Below are 21,292 nucleotides of genomic sequence, written 5' to 3'. Positions count from 1 at the left end.
CATGATCCTCCTGTCTTAGCCTCCAGTGCCAGAAATGTGTCAGGTGTATGCTACCATGCCTGGCTCTAAGCTATGTTCTGTTTTTGTTCTTTTTGTTTTTGTTAGTTTTTCAAGACAGGATTTCTCTATGTAGCCCCTGGCTGTCCTGGACTCACTTTGTAGACCAGGGTGGCCCTGAACTCACGGAGATCTGCCTGCCTGCTGAGTGCTCCCTGTGGCACCACACCCAGCTTCAGGTTTTATTTCTCATGAGGCAATACATGTGTTCCTGTTTGTTTAGAGAGCATGCAGGGGTGTGGGAAGGGAGGGAGGGAGTGCGTGTGTTGAGCTGTGTGTGGGATGGGAGTCTGTCTACCACTGGGTCTTTAAGAAGGACCTGAGCGGGGGCTGGGTTGCTAAGAGTGCTTGTCTAGCACGCCCACAGCCAGGGTTCACCCTCCAGCACCCCATAAATTGAGTGTCGTGGTGTGTGTTGCTTGGGGTCATCCTTAACTACATAGCAAGGTCATGGCCAGTCAAGACACATGAGACCCAATCTCAAGAAGTTAATTAAAAACATTTTTATGAAGGCTAGCAGGTGGCACATATCTCTCGTCTCAGCACTCTGAAGGCGGAGACAGGAGGATTGCTGTGACTTCTAAGCCTGCCTGGGGTACCTAGTAAGATCCTGCATGGCGTGTGTGTGTGTGTGTGTGTGTGTGTGTGTGTGTGTGTGTGTGTGTGTGTGTGTGTGTGTGTGTGTGTGTGTGTGTGTGTGTGTAAATCCCAGCTCTTGGGAGGCAGAGTCAGATGGATTTCAGTAAGTTCGAAGCCAGAGCCAGTTCCAGGACAGCCAGGGCTACACAGAGAAACCCTATCTCAAAAAAACAAAACAAACAAAAACAAAAAAGACTGAAAAAAAAGATAGCTAAACAGAATGGGAACTTTGTGTGCATTTGCTGAGGTGTGTCTGGGCCGTGTGTATCTAAGCCTCTGAGTTGGTTGCCCACATTTAAGCTCCACTTGGGGGACCCCCTGGCCCTCACCAGTGCAGAGGTGTCACATGGCCACTGCCTCCTACCTACCCCCCAAGGTCTTGCCAAGCTGGGGAGCCGACATTCAACCCTCTTGGACACCCCCACGCCACCCATCACCAGCCCTTTGCTCTACTTGTCTGCTTTCAGGACTCCATCCCTCATCCCTCCCCTCTGCTCACCCCCCCCCCCAGTGGCCTGACTGGTTCCTGACAAAAACACCCTAAGAATGAGCTCACCGGGGAGCCTGCCGCCTCCACATGCTCCGCCCTCCCCAGCCTGGTAGAGGTGGCACCTCCGGTCCCAGGGCGCTCAGCAGGCTGGGAGCTCCGAGCTGGGGTGTCTGTGTCTGGGGACCTGGGTGGGGGGTACTGGGCCAGGTGAGCAGAGTGCAGTGGGGTGGAGGGGGCACTCTTGGCTGAAGCTACAGTTTAGAATTGTCCTCAGGGCAGAGGCCTGGGTTTCCAAAGGTAGACAGTCCCAGACGACCAAGGCTGCCCAGGATGGAAAGGGCTTGGGCTGAGAGCTAGCTGGGTGGACAGGGGGTGATGGCTAGACCAAAGAGAGGCTGTGAGTCTGCCTGGCCCAGATGGTGACTCTCTCAACCTCACTGTCCCCCCACCCCCACCCCCAGGAGCAGCAATGTCTGTGCAGGTAGCAGCCCCTGGAAGCACAGGGCTGGGCACCGAGCGCCTGAACCCGGAGGAGCTGGTGCGGCAGACGCGGCAGGTAGTCCAGGGACTGGAGGCCCTGCGGGCTGAGCACCACAGTCTGGCTGGGCACTTGGCAGAGGTGCTGGCTGGCCCGGGTCCTGTGGTTGGTGTGGAGCTGTTGGAAGAAAAGCAGCAGGTGGTGAGCCACTCACTGGAGGCCATCGAGCTGGGGCTGGGTGAGGCCCAGGTATGTGGGGACAGGGGGATGAGTAGTGGTGTGCGCGCGGCCTGGTTAGGGAGGCTTGGGGATGCAGGGGAGGAGGTATACAGATAAGAAGAGGCTAAAGGAGCCAGGCCTGGAAGGAGGGACTACGGGTTAGACATTGCATCCCTAGGAAGCATTAGGGATGAGATTTTGTGAGTGCCAGATGTGATTCTCCTGAGTTTGGGGTTGTCATTATGAACGGAACCAAGGATTATACTTATGGTAGGCAGGGCTCTACCACTGAGCCACGCCCCCAGCCCCTACCTGGGGGATTCTAGGCAGGGGCTCTACCACTGAGCCACGCCCCCAGCCCCTCCCTGGGGGATTCTAGGCAGGGGCTCTCCCACTGAGCCACGCCCCCAGCCCCTCCCTGGGGGATTCTAGGCAGGGGCTCTCCCACTGAGCCACGCCCCCAGCCCCTCCCTGGGGGATTCTAGGCAGGGGCTCTCCCACTGAGCCACGCCCCCAGCCCCTCCTTGGGGGATTCTAGGCAGGGGCTCTCCCACTGAGCCACGCCCCCAGCCCCTCCTTGGGGGATTCTAGGCAGGGGCTCTACCACTGAGCCACGCCCCCAGCCCCTCCCTGGGGGATTCTAGGCAGGGGCTCTACCACTGAGCCACGCCCCCAGCCCCTCACTGGGGGATTCTAGGCAGGGGCTCTACCACTGAGCCACACATTTGTTCACAGGTTTTAGGCAGGTGCAGGGTTACGTAGATGGAATAGGAATTAACCCTATGCATAATTTAGGTAAAATCGTCAGAGCCACATGGTGGGGTATCTTCAGAATTTGGGGGAACCTGTATCTGGCCTGATGCAAAGCCTGGGCTGGGGTAGGGGTTCTCAGTGGGGTGCACCCACTCCTACTCATAGTCCCAGTGCTTTGCAGGTGCTGCTGGCACTCTCCGCACACGTGGGTGTGTTAGAGGCCGAGAAGCAGAGGCTACGGGCACAGGCGCGGAGGCTAGCCCAGGAGAACACATGGCTTCGAGAGGAGCTGGAGGAGACGCAGAGGCGGCTGCGGGCCAGCGAGGAGGCTGTGGCCCAGCTGGAGGAGGAGAAGAGCCACCTCCAGTTCCTAGGGCAGCTGCGGCAGTACGACCCGCCTGAGGAGAGTCAGGTACCAGGGGCAGGGTGAAGAGGGGGTACATAGCCCGTCACAGAGCCCCTGCGTGTCCTCAGGCCTGTCTTAGGACTCCATAGCCCTTTAAGCACATCTGGGGTCCCCAAATCCTCACATCCAAAGTCCCCTCAACGCTCCCTTGAGCCCCCAGGTCTTCCATAGCTCACCAAAACCTCTAAGGCTCCTGACCCACACCAAACTATGGCTGGGGGATAGCGTTTGAGTCCCAGGCCATCCTGGGCTACATAGAGAGACTCTTATAAATGTAGCCAGGACTTTGATGACAGGCCTTTAATCCCAGCACTCTGGAGGCAGAGGTAAGTCGGGGAGGGGGTACCTCTGTGAGTTCTAGGCCAGCCTGGTCTACATGGTAAGTCCTTGCCCTAAACAACAGAAGGCTACTCAGGCAGGTCTGATGTAGCTTCAGGGCCTCCAACACTTGCCATTCTTGGAATTACTCTTTCCTGTTCCCTGCAGAGGCCCGAGTCCCCACCTCGGCGAGACAGCCTGGCTTCTCTGTTCCCCAGTGAAGAGGAAAGCAAAGGTGGGTGTGTGGGAGCCCTGGGCACTGTATCAGAGGGTAACCACCCAGGGCTACAGGCTAAGCCTGGGGCGGGAGCCTTGCCCTGAGGGATGCCAAGGCCTCTGAGCCTGGCACAGAGGGGAGGAGGGCAGGGTCTGGAAGATGAAACAGGTGCGATGTAGGAAGTTGGAAGTCAGGCAGGCTATGATCTAGGCAGGCTCGGTCCTGGCACCGAGCATCCTGTCTGCCAGTTAGATTCCTAAAATCCATCCATGCCTAATGTCAGCACCAGGCTGAAGTGCTGTGGGGTACAGGCTGAGGCCCACAGCGGGTGACCCCCACACTGCCCCTGCCAGGTCCTGAGGCAGCAGGAGCCGCAGCAGCACAGCAGGGTGGCTATGAGATCCCGGCTCGCCTACGGACCCTGCACAACCTGGTGATCCAGTACGCTGGCCAGGGCCGCTACGAGGTGGCAGTCCCCCTATGCCGCCAGGCCTTGGAGGACCTGGAACGGAGCTCGGGCCACTGCCACCCTGATGTGGCCACTATGCTCAACATCCTGGCACTTGTGTACAGGTGAGGGTTGCGGCTGACTGGGCTGGCACCCCCTGTGGTAGTGGGGTGGTGCAGGGGGAGTCCTGAGGGGAGACACTGGTAATTCCCTGACAAAGCACCTGGGGTGGGAACAGATTGAGGAGATGGGAAAATGAAAGGACCCTAGAGCGGCAGTGAGAGCCAGAGTCCAGAGTTTGGCCATCAGGGTGGGTAAGGGACATGGGACCTAATGCTTGACAGTTAGTGTGAGGGACCCAGAGATTGAGGCCTTGGGAGGCGTGGGACCCCTGAAGGACGCTGGTCGTTCCTGGCTCAGTCCAGCCAGACCCTGGCTTCACCCAGCCTTCCATCGTATTCTGCAGGGACCAGAACAAGTACAAAGAGGCCACAGACCTCCTTCATGATGCCCTGCACATCAGGGAGCAGACGCTGGGTCCAGAACACCCTGCAGTGAGCAGCAATCCAAGGAGGGATGTTGGGATTTGCAGGGGGTGGGGGCTGCAGAGCCCTCATCCTCTGTTAACCTCCCCCCTGCAGGTGGCTGCCACCCTCAACAACCTGGCTGTCCTCTATGGGAAACGTGGCCGTTACCGGGAGGCAGAGCCCCTGTGCCAGCGTGCCCTGGAGATCCGGGAGAAGGTGCCAGCCCTTTGCCCTATCAATGGCACCTCAAGCCATAATACCTGGTGTTGCTTGCATTTGGTGCTCATTTGAGCCTGGAGCACCCAACTCTGTGACCCACCACCCCATGAGCTTACAGTGTAATCCTGACTTGACCCCTGACCCACCTCACAGCTCTAAGCTGATTGGCTGGACCCTGTGTCCTTTGGCCTCACTCATCCCCATACCCTAGGTCCTGGGTGCCGACCACCCCGACGTGGCCAAGCAGCTCAACAATCTGGCGCTGTTGTGCCAGAACCAGGGCAAGTTTCAGGATGTGGAGCGGCACTACGCCCGGGCGCTGAGCATCTACGAGGCCCTTGGGGGACCACATGACCCCAATGTGGCCAAGACCAAGAACAACCTGGTGAGGTGCAAGCAGGCCTTGTCCTGGGGGAACTGTGGGCAGGGACCCCAGCCCCTGCAGCTCCTTCAGTACAGAACACAGACACAAACCTCAGTGCACAGAACCCCATGCCAGGCTTTACTGTGGTCACAGTGGGCACCCCCTTACACTTCACCCACTGAGGTAGGAGACTGAGGCACAGAGGTGGAACAGGCAGCCTGATCTCTAGATGGTGGCTCTGCACTGAAGTAAGCTGAGGCAGGATGCTGGGGAAGGCAGGCAGGTCTGAGAAGTTCCCAGGCCTCAACAAGATGCCCACGCCCTGCCCCGCAGGCCTCGGCCTACCTGAAACAGAACAAGTACCAGCAGGCAGAGGAGCTGTACAAGGAGATCCTCAGCCAGGAGGCCCTGCCCGCCCCACTTGGTGAGCCCACGCCCCTTGCCCCCTGCCCACCCTACTGTGTGCTGCCCCTCACCCCCCCCCACACCCCTTCTATCCCACAGGAGCCCCCCATGCAGGCACAGCTGGTGACGCACAGCAGCAAGTAAGCAGGCTCCGCCTCAGGTTCTTGTTGGGCCTGGTCTGGGTTGGGCCCCCACCATGTCCCCACATGTCACTGTGGCCTCCCTCCCTAGGTCCTACGTAGGAGCAGCTCCTTCTCCAAGCTCCGAGAGTCCATCCGGCGGGGAAGCGAGAAGCTGGTCTCCCGCCTCCGAGGCGAGAGCATGGCAGGGGCTGCAGGGTGAGTGCTGGGTGAGGTCGGCAGTCAGTCAAGCACTTCCGGGGCATCTATCTCTGTGACACCAGTCAGAGCCAGAGCCCTGTAGTCCTTCCCTGACTCACTGCTGTCCTGGGCTCCTTCAAAGGATGAAGAGAGCCATGTCACTCAATATGCTGAACGTGGATGGGTCAAGGGCCGCCAGGATGCAGGTGAGGGGGCCAGTGATGGAGGAGGGTGCTGCTGGCAGGCTCAGCAAGACAGGAAAGGTGGGCGCTTCCTCCTGGGGACCCAAGATAGGGGTGAGTGGGTGGGTAGCAGACTGAAACGACCCCAGGTTCACCTGGAAGAGAACTCCAACCACTCTCGTGCCTGTCCCCAGCTCTCAACCCGGCACCTGAGTGAGGCCCCTCGGACCCTCAGCGCCAGCACACAGGATCTGAGCCCACGCTAAGTGGACTGGCTGCAGTGGCCGCAGCTTCTCAGGGACCAGGGAAGGGTGGGTGGGTGGTCATCCTGCGCCCTGGCTGGGCGGCACCTGTGGATCGGGATCCGCTTTCCTCCCTGCAATTAAAGGCTGTACACTGGTACTAGGTGTTGCCCGAGGGTCCTGGGGCCTTCCAGTGAATGCTTCCTGGGGGGCCACAGGCGTCACCCCACAGCTGTGTGTTCAGAGCTGCTGTGCGATCTGTTCAACCCGCCGTAGTGTCTCCTCTGACTGCAGCTGCTCCAGACTGAGCAGCGACAGGCCCAGCTGGTCCTCCTGTAGGGACAGAGGTAAAGACAGGGTGTCTGTCAGCTTACACACATCCAAAAGGCCCAGAGCGCCCTGTGGCTGGAGTGCACAGCCACACTAGGAAGGAAGAGCGTGCACATGGGAGGAGGGTTAAGGGGCCAGTGTTTACCCGGTGGAAGGGCTGCGCCATCTGCCGCAGGAAGTACTTGGCGACCTGCACACCCTCATCCACCGTCAGGTTGAGGTTGGAGTCAGTCAGGTGCTCCTGGATCCATCGAGGCAGCTTCCCACGTTTGTCAGCCCGAGCAAACCGCTGTGAGGCGAGGAGGGAAGGGAGGGCATCAAACCCCAGGTGTGAGCACAGGCTGGACACCACTCTGTACCCTGTGAGGAAGTGGGAGCAGCTAGGCTGGGGTGCCCACGGCCCCTACCTTGTCAGCAAAGACCATGAGACCGTAGTCTGTCTTGCCCCTGATGGCGCGACCCACACACTGGGCTGCGTGGCGCATGGCATCAAAGGTGAGGAAGTCATTCTCGCGGATCTGGAACTGGTCCCGCAGGTACTCTAGCCGGGCCTGGGGGATGAGGAGGCTAAGCTGCAGAGCCTGCCCTTCCCCCACACAAGACCCGCCCCCTCCCCACACCACAGCCTCCCCCACTTACCTTGAGAATTCGGCTCTGGGTGTAGACATAGGGGACGCCAAACATGATCACAGCCCGACCATAGTGGTGCACTGGGGAGGACAGCAGGGTTACAGTGTATCCTGGAAGGGTGCTGAGGTGTGTGCTTACGGTGGCCCTAGGGTATGGCCAGCGGTCCCCAAGGGAGCAGTATGGGAAGGGTGGGTAAGCCACTGGGCTAAGAGCCAGGTCTACTCACCAAAGTCAATTCCTTCTGACACTTTGCCCCGAGCCACCGAGAGCAGAATGGCCCCTCGGCCATTCTCGCAGGCCTAGGGAGGCAGAGGCAGTCACTCCTCAGCCCTCCCACTCACCTGCTGGCATTTCCCCGCCGCCCCAGCACCCACCTCTTGGTACTTCTCCAGGGCCACACTGGTCTCGGCCCCATCCTGGGTCTCAATGAAAAGCAGCTTGTTCCTCTGGATGTTTTCAAGGATGCCCTGGGGGGACAGGGAGGTCAGGGCACTGGCCACGGGGCCAAGCACTCTGCGTCCAGCTTCACTGCTGCGGTCTCCCACAAGATCCAACCTCATCAAGCAGTCAAAAGTGGGGAGACCATCACCACCCAGGAAGGTTGTCCAGAGATCAAGTGTGTCTCTGCAGTGGTGAAGGAGGGGCTCACCAAATGAGGCAGCACACCAGGACTGACTTGGGGTTACTGCGCAGCCCAGTGAGCAAGCTCTACCAAAATGCTGAGTGTGGGAGCTTATTTGGAAAAGATGAACTCTGTGAGGCACTAGGGATCAACTGGTCTACCACTTAACTAACCCGGCAGCTCCTCCCTCGCTGGGGAGTCCTGACTAGGTACCCGGCCTGGACACACCCATAGCCTACAGTGCCATTCCAGCACAGGCCTGAAAGCTGAGCTCACTGCAGACACAGGACAGAAGGGCCAAGAATCCCACGGCTCATCCACGCATGGATGAGAGCTCCTGGTCCAGCCTAACTCTTTGGAACCTTAAACTCAAGCACAAGCCTGCTTGCTGGGGATGTAGTTTGTGGTAACCCCAAGAGCAGCACAGCCCATGAGCCCCAAAGGTAGGGTGGTGCTCGCTGGTGGGGATGGGCGGGGGTGCTGTCGGCACTGTCACCACTGGAAACAGTGAAGCCCCACAGGAACAGCAGAGCTGAGAGTCTGGCAGGGTGGCCAAGTGTACCTGCTCATACCAGGAGGCCACAGTGCTTTCCATGTATTGGTAGCTGGTAAAGAAGGCCACGATGCCATCGGGGACCACAGCAGACATCTCCAGCAGGAGGTTGCCATAGTTGCGGATTACAGCTAGGGAGAGGGGAGGTCAGAGATAAGATCCTCTCCTGGCTCCCACTGAGGCCACCTGCCCATACCCCCAATTTACCTCCCAAGCATATTAGGCGGCTATCCCCCACCCTCTGAGGTTCAGCAAGGCCGGATAACGTCACAGTGCAGGAGACACGTGCCCAGTGTCCTAAGGGCCCTATGCTATATGCTGAGGTTCATTTATGGGCCTGGTGGTTCAGAGCCCCAAGTGAAGAGACAGTGGGTGCACTGAGGTTGAGAAGGAGGTCAGTGGTTGCCACAGGCTGGGGCCCTGCTACGGCAGCAAATCCTGGGCCACCTGAGACCCACCCTGGCCGAGCCCATGGGTGACTCACCAATATCTTCTCTTGTCTCAAATTTGGAGCTGATAGCCACCTGGTCATTACCACGGCCAATGATCTGGAAGAGCCAGGGTGAGGGCAATGTGACTGACAGCCGATGCCCTCTTTGTTGAGATGGTATCTCAGGTGGCCCAGGCTGGGCTTAGATGAGTAGCCTCCCTGAGGCTATCCATCCTCCCAAGCCCAGGTTCCCCAACCTCCTGAAGTTCTGTGTAGCCCAGGTGATACTGGGCTCCTGCTCCTTTCCCGAGTTCTGTATCACCACACGACGCCTATGTACTTCTGGGCATGGAAGCCAGGGCCTGGTACATGCTAGGCAAGCACTGTGCCAAATACAGCCAGGGCTCAAGGAAAACCTTATGGAGACAATGGAATCGACGGTCCTAAGCCTGTGGTTAGCACAACTGAGGCAAATGCCTGGAGCTCAACCATCAGCCACCTGCAACAAGCCCCGGGGAAGGGCCCGGCCCCTCTGTGCTTCCAAGTAAGGCTACACTCCAGCCTTAAGCAGTTCCAGACACAGGTCACCCATAGCACACACCCAATTAGCAACCCTCCCCAGTCTACCATGCCAGTGGTCAGAGGGAATGTTCCAAAACCTACAGTTCTAAAAACAACACTCTAACCCCACCCACCCTCCGACAAAGTTTCCGCTCCCCCATAAGGTTTTCTGATCTTGTGCCAGGAAGCATTCCCAGCCACCCTTGGCTGCATGGAGCAGCAGAGGCCAGGAGCCTGAGGGGACAGCTCTGCCCCAGGCTTCACAAGGAAGCTCATCACCCAAGTCTCAGCTGGGTGAAACGCACCAAAGCCACCCTGACCAAGCACCACCTGTCCAGGCCTGCGCTGCACCAGCATGCACTTTGCACACACTCTCAGCACTATGGCCTGGTCACTGGGAAGGGGCCCTCCAGTACAGGTGCCGCTCAATGGCTTGGTGTACCTACCAAGCCGTGCCTCAGCTGAGCAGCCGGCTGTGTAGGTAGCCAGGGGGGTAGGAGCCAGGGGGCAGGTAGCCCCACCTGCCCCACCCACTCACCATTGGGCAGAGGCAGACTCGGGCCAGTGTCATGGTGAAGGTTGCCATGGTGACAGGGTGGAAGTCCAGGATCTTGGGGTAGATGTCCAGTGGGGACAGTGTCTGCAACAGACAGCAAGGGAGACCTCAGTAGGACGGGACAGGGACAGGGACCAGGATCCCCCATGGAGGAGCAGCATAGAGTCCTCACCCCAGAGGTGATGATGACAGACTGAAAACGCTCAAACACAGGCTTGATGGCCAAGGAGGCGTCCATACAGCTGTGGGACAACACAGTGGTCACATAGGGCAGAGTGTGGGGTCGAGCCTGTCCCATCCCACACGGGTGCATTTCACCTGAAGTGCAGAATTGGGTTGGCGATGCTGGGGGTCCTGTCGTCAAAGGGCTCGATGATAATGGTGAAGCCTGGTGGGGGGGTGCTGGTGAGCCTACCACCCCAGCCTGCTGCGTCACCCCAGACACCCTCCATAGTGAGCCTACCACCCCGGCCTACTGTGTCACCCCAGACACCCTCCATGGTGAGCCTACCACCCCGGCCTGCTGCGTCACCCCAGACACCCTCCATAGTGAGCCCACCACTCCGGCCTGCTGCGTCACCCCAGACTCTCCATGGTGAGCCTACCACCCCGGCCTGCTGCGTCACCCCAGACACTCTCCATCTTAGTGTGGAACCAGGCGCCCACTTCTGCATGGCTGGGCTGTGCAGCTGCTCAGGTGAAAAGTGGAGGGAGCAGTGGCTGGCTCTGCTGCAAGGTCCTGCAGAGAGGCCTGCCCTTCCCTAGGCGGCCTGCCCTCCGGCCTCTGCCACCCCTGCTCCCCACACAGCAGCAAGGACATGCCGTAGAACCCTAAGCTGGCTAGTTTCCACACCCGCCACGACCCAGAAGTGTGCCCACAGACCCTGCGTCCTAGCTGCTGGGTCAGTCACCCTCCAGGGCATATTTGGTCGTCTGAGCCGCTGCCCCAGAGACACCCTGGGAGGCTGGTGCTACTGCTCCTTGCAGCCACCACACTTCCTAGTGTCACCTTCTGGAATCATCTCTGCTCCTAGCTCTCCCTGAGGCCGTGACTCCTGGGAGAGGAGAACGAGGCTGTTTCCATTTCCTGTTGCTTCCACAGTGCCTGGCCTGGCTCACTTGCCAACTGAACAAACGAATACATTCATTGACTCTGTTTCACTTGGCAAAACGTGATCAGGTCCTGTGTGTCCAGCCTTCGCCAAGGACACAGCAGTGACCGACACAGCCTCGGTCCCACCCACAGGGCTCTCGTTGTGCTGGAGGAGACAGCTATCAGGGCAATGATCAGAGACACAGCTGGGGTAGAGGAGGGGCAGGCCCAGCACAGGGGTGTGGGGGGTTGACTTCTGGGAGCTAAAGGACCCAGGCAAGTGACTGGGGTGCAGGGAACGGGGTGGGGGGAAGGAGCACAACAAAGGCCAAGAGCAGCGCCAGGTGAGGGCTGAAAGCAGAGGGAAGCGACAGCTGCTGACAGCCCTGGGGTGGGGCTGCTGGGGGGATACCCTCCTTTTGAGGCTGCCCCAGCTGCAGGATGCCAGCTGACCTGGTTTCCTGGCTACCGTGGTAATCCCCAGGGATAAGCTTGAAAACACAGTGTAAAGCTGGTGGGGGCGGGAAGGTGGGTTGTCACAACACAGAAGGACTAAGCAAAGCCTCCAGAATGTCCTCCTGCAAGGCAGGCCTCCCTGCATCAGCCGATACGCTCTCCCTCTTATGCCCAGCGCCATGCTCTACACCCTGGCCTCTTTCTCCCAAGCTCCCTTTCCTGTCCCCACCGTCTAGGATCCCCTCTCCCTGCTAGATGAACCAAGCACAGCCCTTGCTGGAACCTGCCATGGGCCCCAGTGCCCTCAGCTACACACGAGGGCTCCTAACCCTGCCAAAGGTGAGGCGACCACAGCATTCCCTGGTCAGTGTCCCACCACTGCCCACTCACTTTCTCCACTCTGCAGCCTCTGAACATGTGGCTTCATCACTCAGGAACTTTGTACAGCTGCCCAGGGCCTTCCAAACAGCTCGAATTCCCGACCCCCTGCTAATACGCCACCTGATGTGGCTGGGCCCTCCAATCCTGCTGTCAGGGCCCAGTAGAGAGAAAGGGGAGCTTACCCTTGGCATAAGTGCTGACCAGAGTGGCGAAGTTAGCAAGGAGTGTGAGCGGGGAGAAATCAGCCAGGTCAGCGATCTCCAGGGTGTGCAGCAGGGAGCGGAGGCGCTCAGCACAGAACCTGGGAAGTGATGAGGTCAGGCTGACTCTTGGCCACGTGTTTCCCTGGGCACTGGGCATTGAGGCCAGAAGGTCCCAACACTGTGTGAGACACCCAGAGCTACCATTCCAGGCTGAAGCACAAGGCGATTACATGATGCTAAGGCTCATTGCTCATATGCAAAATCCGGCCAAGCAGGCCCTCAGCCAGTGTCATAGACCCCACGCTCAAACAATAGCCACACACTTTCCCAGGCTTACAAACGCCGTGACCTGCACGCACCCTCACCCCCCAGACACGAGGTGTGGGAGCACCAGGTAGGCCTGCAGCACTCACTGCCAAGAACAACTCCACCTCAGTCTCATGGGCTCCCTCCACAGCCAGCTCTGACCTGTCTATGGTCCAGACCCCCTTATCACCAGCAACAAGGCCTGGACCCGTGGCCCCCACGGAGCCGCACCTGAGGGGCTTGCGCTGGATGCACACGCGCTGGGCCAGGCCGCTCAGGAAGGCAGGTGGACTCTCCTGCACCACATGCTGCACACGCAGCCGCCACTTGACATACTCCAGCAACCGCCGCAGGAAGCCCAGGAAGTGCTCAGCAGTGCGGATGGAGCCTGGCACGGCCTCTGCAGGGAGACTGAGTCAGCTGCTACAGGAGGGGCGTGCGAGGGGCAGAGCCAGGGAACAGGGAGGGGCACAGCTCACCTTGCAGCACCTCATTGGGCAACACAGGGTTGGCCAGGTGGGCATCCGTTTCCCTGGCCACGCTGGCCTCCCGCAGCCCCTCCACCAGGCGCCGGTACTCATCCCGCAGCCGCTGCTCATCCGTCTCCTTGATCCTGAGGGGGAAGTGGGGTGGGAGCTGGATGGGGCAGGTGTCCAGGGCCACTGAGGCACACACCGCACACAGGGAGCAGAGAGCGCACCTGAGCACGGTCTTCTGCAGGGTGTCTAAGTTGCTCTGGCAGCGGTCCAGAGTCCTGCGGGTGAGGTTGACACTCATGGAGTCGATGCAGACATTGTCTAGGGGAAGGCGGAGAGAGCTGAGCTCAAGCCGGGCGGGGAGGGGAGCGCAGACGGCGGGCTCCCACTGTCCGCACGGCCCTGGCATCCTCCTCACCACCTCCTCACCGATGTTGTGGGCTTCATCAAAGACCACGACGGCCTTGCGGGCCAGCTCTTTGGACACCAGGTCTGCAATCTTGGGGTCCAGGAGGTAGTGGTAGCTATAAACCACCACGTTGGCATGCAAGATCTGGCACACAGAGGGGAAGGTCGGCTGCGGCCCTGCTGCCCCGCCACACCTCCCTTCCCACGTCCACAGACACAGCAGGAACGACAGACAGGACCACCCAAGACACAGCAGATACAACAGAGTCCAGAGGCAAGCAGACAGATGGGCCGACAAGACAGGCCCTGAGGCAGGCTCATTCCAAGTTTGAGGGCAGCTTGGGCTATGAACTGATCCTGTTTCATAAGAAAACAAAACAGTTCTTCACCGAATAGCGAGCCAGGAAGTAGGGGCACCAGCCCTGCCGCTGCCCCAAGGCCTTCAGGTCGTCCAGGTTGTAGATGCCCGCAGGGAGGGGCACTTGGCGTCCATGGGCGTCAAACTCCTGGGGCAAGGCCAGAGGGTAGCAAGGTCAGAGAGAGCTGCATGCAGTGCCTCTGGTCCCCCTCCCCTGGCCCGGGCCCTCCCCTGCACCTCATAGAAGCGGCAGTGCGGCAGGCTGGCATCCTGCTGGTACTGTGCCCGCACATATGACGCTGTGAGGCTGTGACACTTCCCGTCGACTTCCTTCCCAAAGCGCAGTGGTGTCACCTGGGGAATTAAGGGACAACTTAAAACAGGATAGGAGGTGGTACACACCTGGGTCTCCAAACTCAAGACGCCAGGAACAGCATGTCAGCTGGGGGTTTGGGGCCAATGAGAACCTTCACCTGATTTGCTAGGTATTTGTTTGTTTGGTTTTTTTGTTTTTCGAGACAGGGTTTCTCTGTGTAGCCTTGGCTGTCCTGGACTCACTTTGTAGACCAGGCTGGCCTCGAACTCAAGGAGATCCGCCTGCCTCTGCCTCCCCAGTGCTGGGATTAAAGGTGTGTGCAAACACGCTTGGCTGATTTGCTATTTGCTAAAAGGACTTACTGCAGGGCCGAGGAGCACTGCTAAACTACCACTAGAGCTGGGCAGGGCAGCACGTGCCTGCAACCCCAGTACCTCGGACTGACGAAGTGTGCGGACTGCAGGCTCAGGCCAGCCTAGGCCAGCTTACCGAGGCCCTGCCGCACAATGAAGTGTGGCGTTGTCTCTGTGGAGGCCAAGAGCCCGCCAGCACACCCAGTCCCAGGGGCAAGCTATGCCACAACACAAGCCTCCCTGCTGCCGAGCCGGGCAGCCTCAATCCAGTCCCCGGGACCCACACAGTGAAAGGAGAGAACAGATTCCCTCGAGCTGTCCTCTGACCTCCACGAGTGCACGCCTCCACTACACACACACACACACACACACACACACACACACACACACACACACACACACACACACACTTTAAAAAAAATAAAAAAGCCTAGGGGCTGGAGAGATGGCTCAGGGGCTGTGAGTACTAGCTGCTCTTCCAGAGGACCTGGGTTCAATTCCTAGCACCCCATGTGGCAGCTCACTCCCATTCCAAGGGATCTGATGCCCTCACACAGACATACATGCCGTCAAAACACCAATACACATAAAATTAAAAGACAAAATTTTTAAAAGCCTAAATTTCTCTCTAAAAAAGAAGCAAAACCTCTAGACATAAAGCAAAAATCCTGACTAGTCCTTCTCTGAAAGCACTGGGCTCAGCAGTGTTTTTGGTTACGGATGTGGTGGTTTTGGAATACCTGAATACTGTAATGCATACTGTGAGCTGGGACCTGAGGCTACCATGAAATTAACTTATATTGCATCAAAACAAAAATACCCAATACTTTGAGTAAACTACCATTTAGACTTTGACCTGTCCCATAAGGTGAAGTGAAATTCTGAGGCCCCTATTGGTAAGCAAGCAGTTTCTCATCTTGACGCAGGCGCTAACCAGGCCTACAAAGGATGAGCCATGATCTCGAGTGAGAAGGGAGTCACCTCATATGACAAAAGGTTTACCCTGGGGCTTGTATCGGGCAGCTCAAGGATGGGGCGGGGGCTCGGGGCGGGGGGGCTCGGGGCGGGCCTCACCTCAGGATGAATGCACAAGTTCTTCCTGGAGCTCAGAGCCAGCCCTAGGAACGGCAGCTTCTCGCCCTCCTGCTGCTCGTAGAAGCTGAGCAGCTTGCGAAGCTCTTCTATGACCTGCTCAGACGGCGGGAGCATTGGGTGGGGCCTCAGGGCGAGCGCAAGCCCTTGCCCACCAGGCCAGTGAGGGCAGCAACTGGGGACCACTGAGGCCCAGGGGAGGGGACAGAGCAGGGGGTCCATCCACACTGCCCACCTTCTCAATCTCTGGCACGGTCCGTGAACAGTAGATAAGTTTGGTCACATCCAGGGGATAAGCCTGTGGATGACAAGTGAACTCAGCCCCACGCAGGTCACCCCACCCCCACCATTCCAGGCACTCAGGAGGCCACTCACCCGCTGGTAGGCCACGATCAAGGCCAGCAGGGACACAGTCTTCCCGGTACCTGAGGGCATCTCCAGGACTCCATGACCCTGAAAGTAGGGCACAGAAGAGACAAGCAAGGCTCTCAGAACCTCATCCACACAAACACAGGCTTATTGCTGCTCCATGCCATGCCACCACCTGGGAGCAGCAAGGCAACACACACAGCAGTGGGACTGTCACACACAACACACACAGCAGTGGGACTGTCACACACAGCACACACAGCAGCAGGACTGTCCGTAAGGGCCCACACACAGCACACACAGCAGTGGGACTGCCCCTAACGACCCAAACACAACACACACAGCAGTGGGACTGTCACACATAGCACACACAGCAGTGGGACTGTCCTTAAGGACCCACACATAGCACACACAGCAGTGGGACTGCCCCTAAGGACCCACACAGCAGTGGGACTGTCACACACAGCACACACAGCAGTGGGACTGCCCCTAAAGACCCACACACAGTACACATAGCAGTGGGACTGTCCGTAAGGACCCACACACAGCACACACAGCAGTGGGACTGTCCGTAAGGACCCACACACAGCACACACAGCAGTGGGACTGTCACACACAGCACCCACAGCAGTGGGACAGTCCCTAAGGACCCAGGAATGACAATGTCCACTTCTCCTTTTGGTAGTTTTAAATTTTCAGTCTTAATTCCTCCCTATAAGATCTTGCTATGTAGCCTTGGCTAGCCTATTAACGTGTTATGCACCTCTGGCTGGCTTTGAACTTTTGGCAATCCTCCTGCCTCCGTCTCCTGAGTTCTAGGATTACAGGCTGAGCCCTCTTTCTGTGTTCCTCTTGCTGAGCAGCAGAGGGCAGGACCTTCTAAGCTGCTCTGTAAGCCTTACTTAGGGCAAGACTCTGAGGACTAACAACACTGTGGGCCAGCGAGAAGGCGCCTGTGGCCAAGCCTGATCACCCTCACGACATACACGGAAGAACCGAACTGCCTCTCAGAAGTTGTCTTCTGCCCTCCACATGCACACCACGACACGTACACCAGTATGTATACATGTACACACACACACACACACACACACACACACACACACACACACACACACAGTAAGTTAATTTAATTTTTAAAAAATCTTTTTAAAAGGCTGGAGAGATAGCTCAGAGGTTAAGAGCACCTGCTGCTCAGTTCAATTCCCAGCAACCACATACATGGTGGCTCACAAGCATCTAAGAGATCTGGTGCCCTCTTCTGGCGGGCACGCACACATGCAGGCGGAACATTGGCTACAGAATAAATAAACCTTAAAAAAAAATCTTTTTAAAGCAGGGTAGTGGTGGCACAGGCCTTGCGAGGCAGAAGCAGGTGGATCACTGTGAGTTCAAGGCCAGCCTGGTCTACAAAGTGAGTCCAGGACAGCCAAGGCTACACAGAGAACTATGTCTGGAAAAACAAACAAACACGTGAAAGGAAAGAACTAGCTCCATGATGTCCGCTGACCTCCACACACTCAGCGCCTCCCGTCCACCACTGTGACTGCCAGGAATACCTCCGGACATGCCAATTGGCCTCTTTGTGTCTACACCAGTCAGGCTGGCAAAGCCCTGTCACCCAAGCTACCCAAGGACCTGAAGCCGGACTGCTAAATCAGTGTCAGCCTGGGCTGCAGAGTGGGTCTGCGCAACTCAGTGAGGCCCTGTCTCATGATAAAAAATAAAATAAAAAGATGACTGATAAAGCTTGAAGTGTAGGAACTTTCTTTGCTCAGAATGTTGGCTTAATTCCTAGCACAAACACACACACCACCCTGAGTTGCAAACAGCTTCCTTTCATGTATGCAATGGCACAAACACACACATCTCCACACACACCCTGAGTTGCAAACAGCCACCTTTCATGTATGCAATGGCAAAGTCACCACAACAACCGAGGAAGGCAATCACTAGCTCCAACTTAAACAAAATTAACTTATGATCTCTGTGAGTTCAAGGACAGCCTGGTCTACAAAGGGAGTCCAGGGCAGCCAAGGCTACACAAAGAAAGAGAAACCCTGTCTCGGGGGGCGGGGAAACAATTTAATTTATATGTGTATGTATGCATGCTGCGTGTACACGGGTGCCTGCAGGAGCTGAGGAGGAAGTGGGAGGTGGGCACTGGGAAGGCAGGCGAGCTCGGGTTCTCTGGAGGATCACAAACCTTCTTAACCACTGAGCCACCTCTGCAGCGCCTCCTTTCTAGGCAGAGTCTCATGTACCGCAGGATGACCACTAACACATTGTTATTTTTCTTCTTCCTCCTCCTCTTCTTCTTCAAGACCGGAACCCAAGGCAGGAGGGTTGCTAGGCTCAGCATCGGCCTGGACTGCAGAGTGAGTCTGGGCAACTCAGGGAGTCCCTGTCTCATAACAGTAGGAAGTGGGCTGGGACTTAGCAGGACGTAGGTCAACTTGTGCAGCATGTTGGTTTCAATTGTCTCTATGGAATGGGTTCTCTCTATATAGCCCAGGCTGTAGACCAAGTCACAGAGCTCTTCCTGCCTCTGGAGTGCTTGTAATTAAATGCATGTCCCATCATGCCTGGCCCCCAATACACTATTGGTCCCAAGAATAAATCTGAATTTTTTGGTCCTCCTGCCTCCACTTCCTGAGTGCCAGGATCACAGGTGTGAATCACCAGGCCTGGTTTTATACTGTACTGGAAATGAACCACTGCCTGCTGCACACACCGACCAAACTACATCTCCAGTGTCCCTTCCTAGAGAAGGAAAGCCAACGTTTTACAGGGGTGGAAACTGTGGCGTGAGGTTTAATGTGCCCACCTGGAAGACCATGTAGCTGGGTTTCCAATCTAGGCTGACTCTAGTCTCTACGCCCTAAGACTGGGCCTTATAGACTTGGCCTTGTAACTGTTATCAAATCCTGTGGTTACTATTATAATGAGTGATGTGTGTTTGTGGGTACACATGTCAAGGTCATAGGACGACTTTGCAGAGGTAGTTTTCTCCTTCCACTTTTACATGGGTTCCTGGAATCTAACTCTGTGCTTGTACAGCGGGCGTGTCACCTACTGAGCCACCTTGTCAGCTTCTATCACTTTTACTTTTTGCTTGTGGAGACAGGGTTTCTCTCTGTGTAGCCTTAGCTGCCCTGGACTCACTTTGCAGAGCAGGCTGGCCTCCAACTCACAGAGATCCGCCTGCGCCTGCCTCTGCCTCCCTGAGTGCTGGGATGACAGGTGTGCCCCAGGCGCTGGCTCTATTATTATATTTAAAAGAAGGTCTTGCCAATATAACCCTGGCTAGCTTGGAACTCACCCAGACTGGCTGCAAACTACCAATGATCCTCCTGCCTCTCCGGGCTGGGGTTATAGGAATGCCTCATCTCACGCGGGGTTAGCTCAGTGTTGGAATTCGGGCACGCTAGGCAAGCATTCTACCAACTGAGGTACAACCCTCCCTCCCCGTAGTATGTGGATTTCTTTGAAAACAGAGTCTCCCTACATATAGCCTTAGCTAGCCTGGAACTCCCTACGAAACCCAGGCTAGTCCCCACACTCGAGCAATTCTTCCTCACCCGCCCTGCTACTGGAATTACAGACATACTGTAATGACTGTCCCGTTCAATTTACGCGGCGCCGGGACGGAACCCAGAGAGAGCTAGGTAGCAAGCACGCTACCACCTGGGCTACAGTCCCAGCCCTGTTATTTTCTCTCCTTGTTGTTGAGACAAGGTCGTCTCACTGTGTAGCTCAGGCTGGTCTCCAAACTCGCTGCGAGGCTCCCGCCTGGGTCACCGGGATGGAGCTGGGGAATTGCAACGCCCCGAGGTCCCCCGACCAGGTCGTTAGCCAGCGGCAGCCGCGAGTGCTAGGAGAGCGAGCAGCCGCCCGCGGCGTCGCTCGCCAACCCACCTTGGCGTCCAGCGTGCGCTTGAGCTCCAGCATGTAGGAGAACTGCTCCGGGTAGATGTAGTCGTACGGGAAGCAGACCAGGAGCCCGTCCACGTTGAGCCTGGCGGCGGCGGCGAAGCGTCGGTGCCCCGTGCTCTCGGGCCGCCCGGGCCTCCGCGCCGCCCGCCCGCCCGCCCCCGTGGCGTCTCCCCGCCAAGGACTCCGAAGCCACCCGGGCGGGTCTCCGCAGGCTCTCCGCGCTGCACCCCGGCCCCGGCCCCGGCCCCGGCCCCGGCGACGCCAACCGTCCGCCCCATCGCCCACCGCAACGCCGACCGCTCTCCCCGGCACCCCTCTCACTTCATGGCGGCTTGCCGCGGCGTCCGCTCGCCCGCCTCCTGAATATTCAATGAGGGGGCGTGTCCGCCCAGAGAGCTCCACCTTCCTCGCGGCGCCATTGGCTGAGTCCGCCCGTCACTCCGCCAATCGGAAGGTGGGCGCGTGCGCAGGGAGGCGAGAGGGCGGGCAGCGGAAAGAGACGGTGCACCAGGCCTCGCTGGGGATCGCCGAGGACTTCAAACAGAACGTGGAAGAGAGCCGAGAGAATCGATTGAGTTCCTTGAAGTTAGCGCGTTTCCAGGTTCTGTCCAGCTTGGCCAAGTAGTGAATAGAGTTTGCAATCCCCTTTAAGGCTTGCTCCAGGTACCCCATACCTCTGCCTCCTCAGGATACCTGCACTCAGGTGCACGTACACATTTTTTTTTTTTTAAAGCCATAAAAAAATCTTTAAGAGATCAATTAACTAATTAAAATTCAGGTGTGGGACTCACATCTGTAATCTAAAAATTAAGAAGACTGAGGCAGGAGGATTGCAAATTGCAGGCTATACTGGGATATCGAGTGAGACCCTGTCTCAAGAAAACATATATAAAGGGTGTGGTGGTGCACTTCTGTAATGCCAGTACTCCTGAGGCAGAGGAGTGACTGGTACTTCGTGAGTTCAAGGCGAGCCTAGGTTACGTTAAACCTTTTCTCAAACAGACAACCACCAACAATAAATACATCATCATCATCATCATCATAAAAGAAGCACTTTACCAGCTGAGTTATTTCCTTAGTGCACCTCCCCCCACGTTTTTGGTTTTTTTTTTTTTTTTTTTTTTTTTTTGGTTTTGCTTGTGTTTTTCTTCTGAGGCAGGGTCTCTCTGTGTAGCCCTGGCTGTCCTGGAACTCACTCTGTAGACCAGGCTGGCCTCGAACTCACAGCGATCCGCCTGCCTCTGCCTCCCGAGTGCCCTCAGAGGGCAGAAGGAACCAGATGCTGTGGTACTGGAGCGATGGATGGGTGTGAGCTACCCTGTGGGTGCTGAAAACCAAACCCAGATCCTCTGCGAGAGTAACAGTGCTCGTAAATCACCGAGCCATCTCTCCAGCCCACTTTCTTTCCTTTTAAATTACATTTTATTAAGCCGGGCGGTGGTGGTGCACGCCTTTAATCCCAGCACTCGGGAGGCAGAGGCAGGTGGATCGCTGTGGGTTCGAGGCCAGCTTGGTCTACAAAGTGAGTCCAGGACAGCCAAGGCTACACAGAGAGACCCTGTCTCCAAAAACAAAACAA

The 21,292-nt window shown here is 57.3% G+C and overlaps 2 protein-coding genes across 4 annotated transcripts; one reads left to right on the top strand and one right to left on the bottom strand.

The window, feature by feature from the left end:
- The first annotated feature begins 1,257 nt into the window (after positions 1-1,257).
- Klc3 (kinesin light chain 3) lies at positions 1,258-6,435 on the top strand. Its single transcript, XM_051162525.1, has 13 exons — positions 1,258-1,393; positions 1,648-1,913; positions 2,818-3,048; positions 3,529-3,595; positions 3,931-4,150; positions 4,492-4,579; positions 4,667-4,768; positions 4,983-5,156; positions 5,469-5,559; positions 5,640-5,680; positions 5,772-5,878; positions 6,003-6,066; positions 6,237-6,435. Exons 2-13 carry the CDS (start codon positions 1,656-1,658, stop codon positions 6,306-6,308), a joined length of 1,515 nt encoding a protein of 504 aa, XP_051018482.1. The 5' UTR covers positions 1,258-1,393; positions 1,648-1,655; the 3' UTR covers positions 6,309-6,435.
- Positions 6,436-6,471: 36 nt separating this feature from the next.
- Positions 6,472-20,070, bottom strand: Ercc2 (ERCC excision repair 2, TFIIH core complex helicase subunit). 3 transcript variants are annotated; one of them, XM_051162522.1, is made up of 23 exons: positions 20,035-20,070; positions 19,696-19,795; positions 15,784-15,861; positions 15,644-15,706; positions 15,391-15,504; positions 13,885-14,001; positions 13,679-13,795; positions 13,311-13,434; positions 13,106-13,202; positions 12,885-13,018; positions 12,637-12,805; positions 12,079-12,197; positions 10,285-10,354; positions 10,139-10,208; positions 9,949-10,050; positions 8,904-8,967; positions 8,429-8,550; positions 7,619-7,711; positions 7,471-7,543; positions 7,254-7,324; positions 7,022-7,165; positions 6,760-6,903; positions 6,472-6,617 (listed from the first exon to the last, which is right to left on the bottom strand). In XM_051162522.1, exons 1-23 carry the CDS (start codon positions 20,037-20,039, stop codon positions 6,525-6,527), a joined length of 2,283 nt encoding a protein of 760 aa, XP_051018479.1. In that variant the 5' UTR covers positions 20,040-20,070; the 3' UTR covers positions 6,472-6,524. The 3 variants fall into 3 exon arrangements, with proteins under 3 accessions (XP_051018479.1, XP_051018480.1, XP_051018481.1); XM_051162523.1 differs by lacking the exon at positions 20,035-20,070 and adding an exon at positions 19,999-20,017 and having other exon boundaries at positions 6,491-6,617; XM_051162524.1 differs by lacking the exons at positions 6,472-6,617; positions 6,760-6,903 and having other exon boundaries at positions 8,439-8,550.
- Between the last annotated feature and the right edge of the window lie 1,222 nt (positions 20,071-21,292).

Source organism: Acomys russatus, chromosome 19 (genome assembly GCF_903995435.1).
Source record: "Acomys russatus chromosome 19, mAcoRus1.1, whole genome shotgun sequence".
NCBI lineage: Eukaryota > Metazoa > Chordata > Mammalia > Rodentia > Muridae > Acomys > Acomys russatus.
This window is presented reverse-complemented; position numbering and strand designations above follow the sequence as displayed.

What these genes read in the sequence shown, in the direction of transcription:
- Klc3 (XM_051162525.1), top strand. Translation starts at nt 1,656, where the DNA reads ATGTCTGTGCAGGTAGCAGCCCCTGGAAGCACAGGGCTGGGCACCGAG. An exon ending in CCCTGGAGATCCGGGAGAAG is followed by an intron (nt 4,769 to 4,982) that starts GTGCCAGCCCTT and finishes CCCATACCCTAG; the next exon opens with GTCCTGGGTGCCGACCACCC. An exon ending in AGCATGGCAGGGGCTGCAGG is followed by an intron (nt 5,879 to 6,002) that starts GTGAGTGCTGGG and finishes GCTCCTTCAAAG; the next exon opens with GATGAAGAGAGCCATGTCAC.
- Ercc2 (XM_051162522.1), bottom strand. An exon ending in GAGTCTGCCTCTGCCCAATG is followed by an intron (nt 8,968 to 9,948) that starts GTGAGTGGGTGG and finishes TGGCTCTTCCAG; the next exon opens with ATCATTGGCCGTGGTAATGA. An exon ending in GTCAGAAGGAATTGACTTTG is followed by an intron (nt 7,325 to 7,470) that starts GTGAGTAGACCT and finishes TGTCCTCCCCAG; the next exon opens with TGCACCACTATGGTCGGGCT.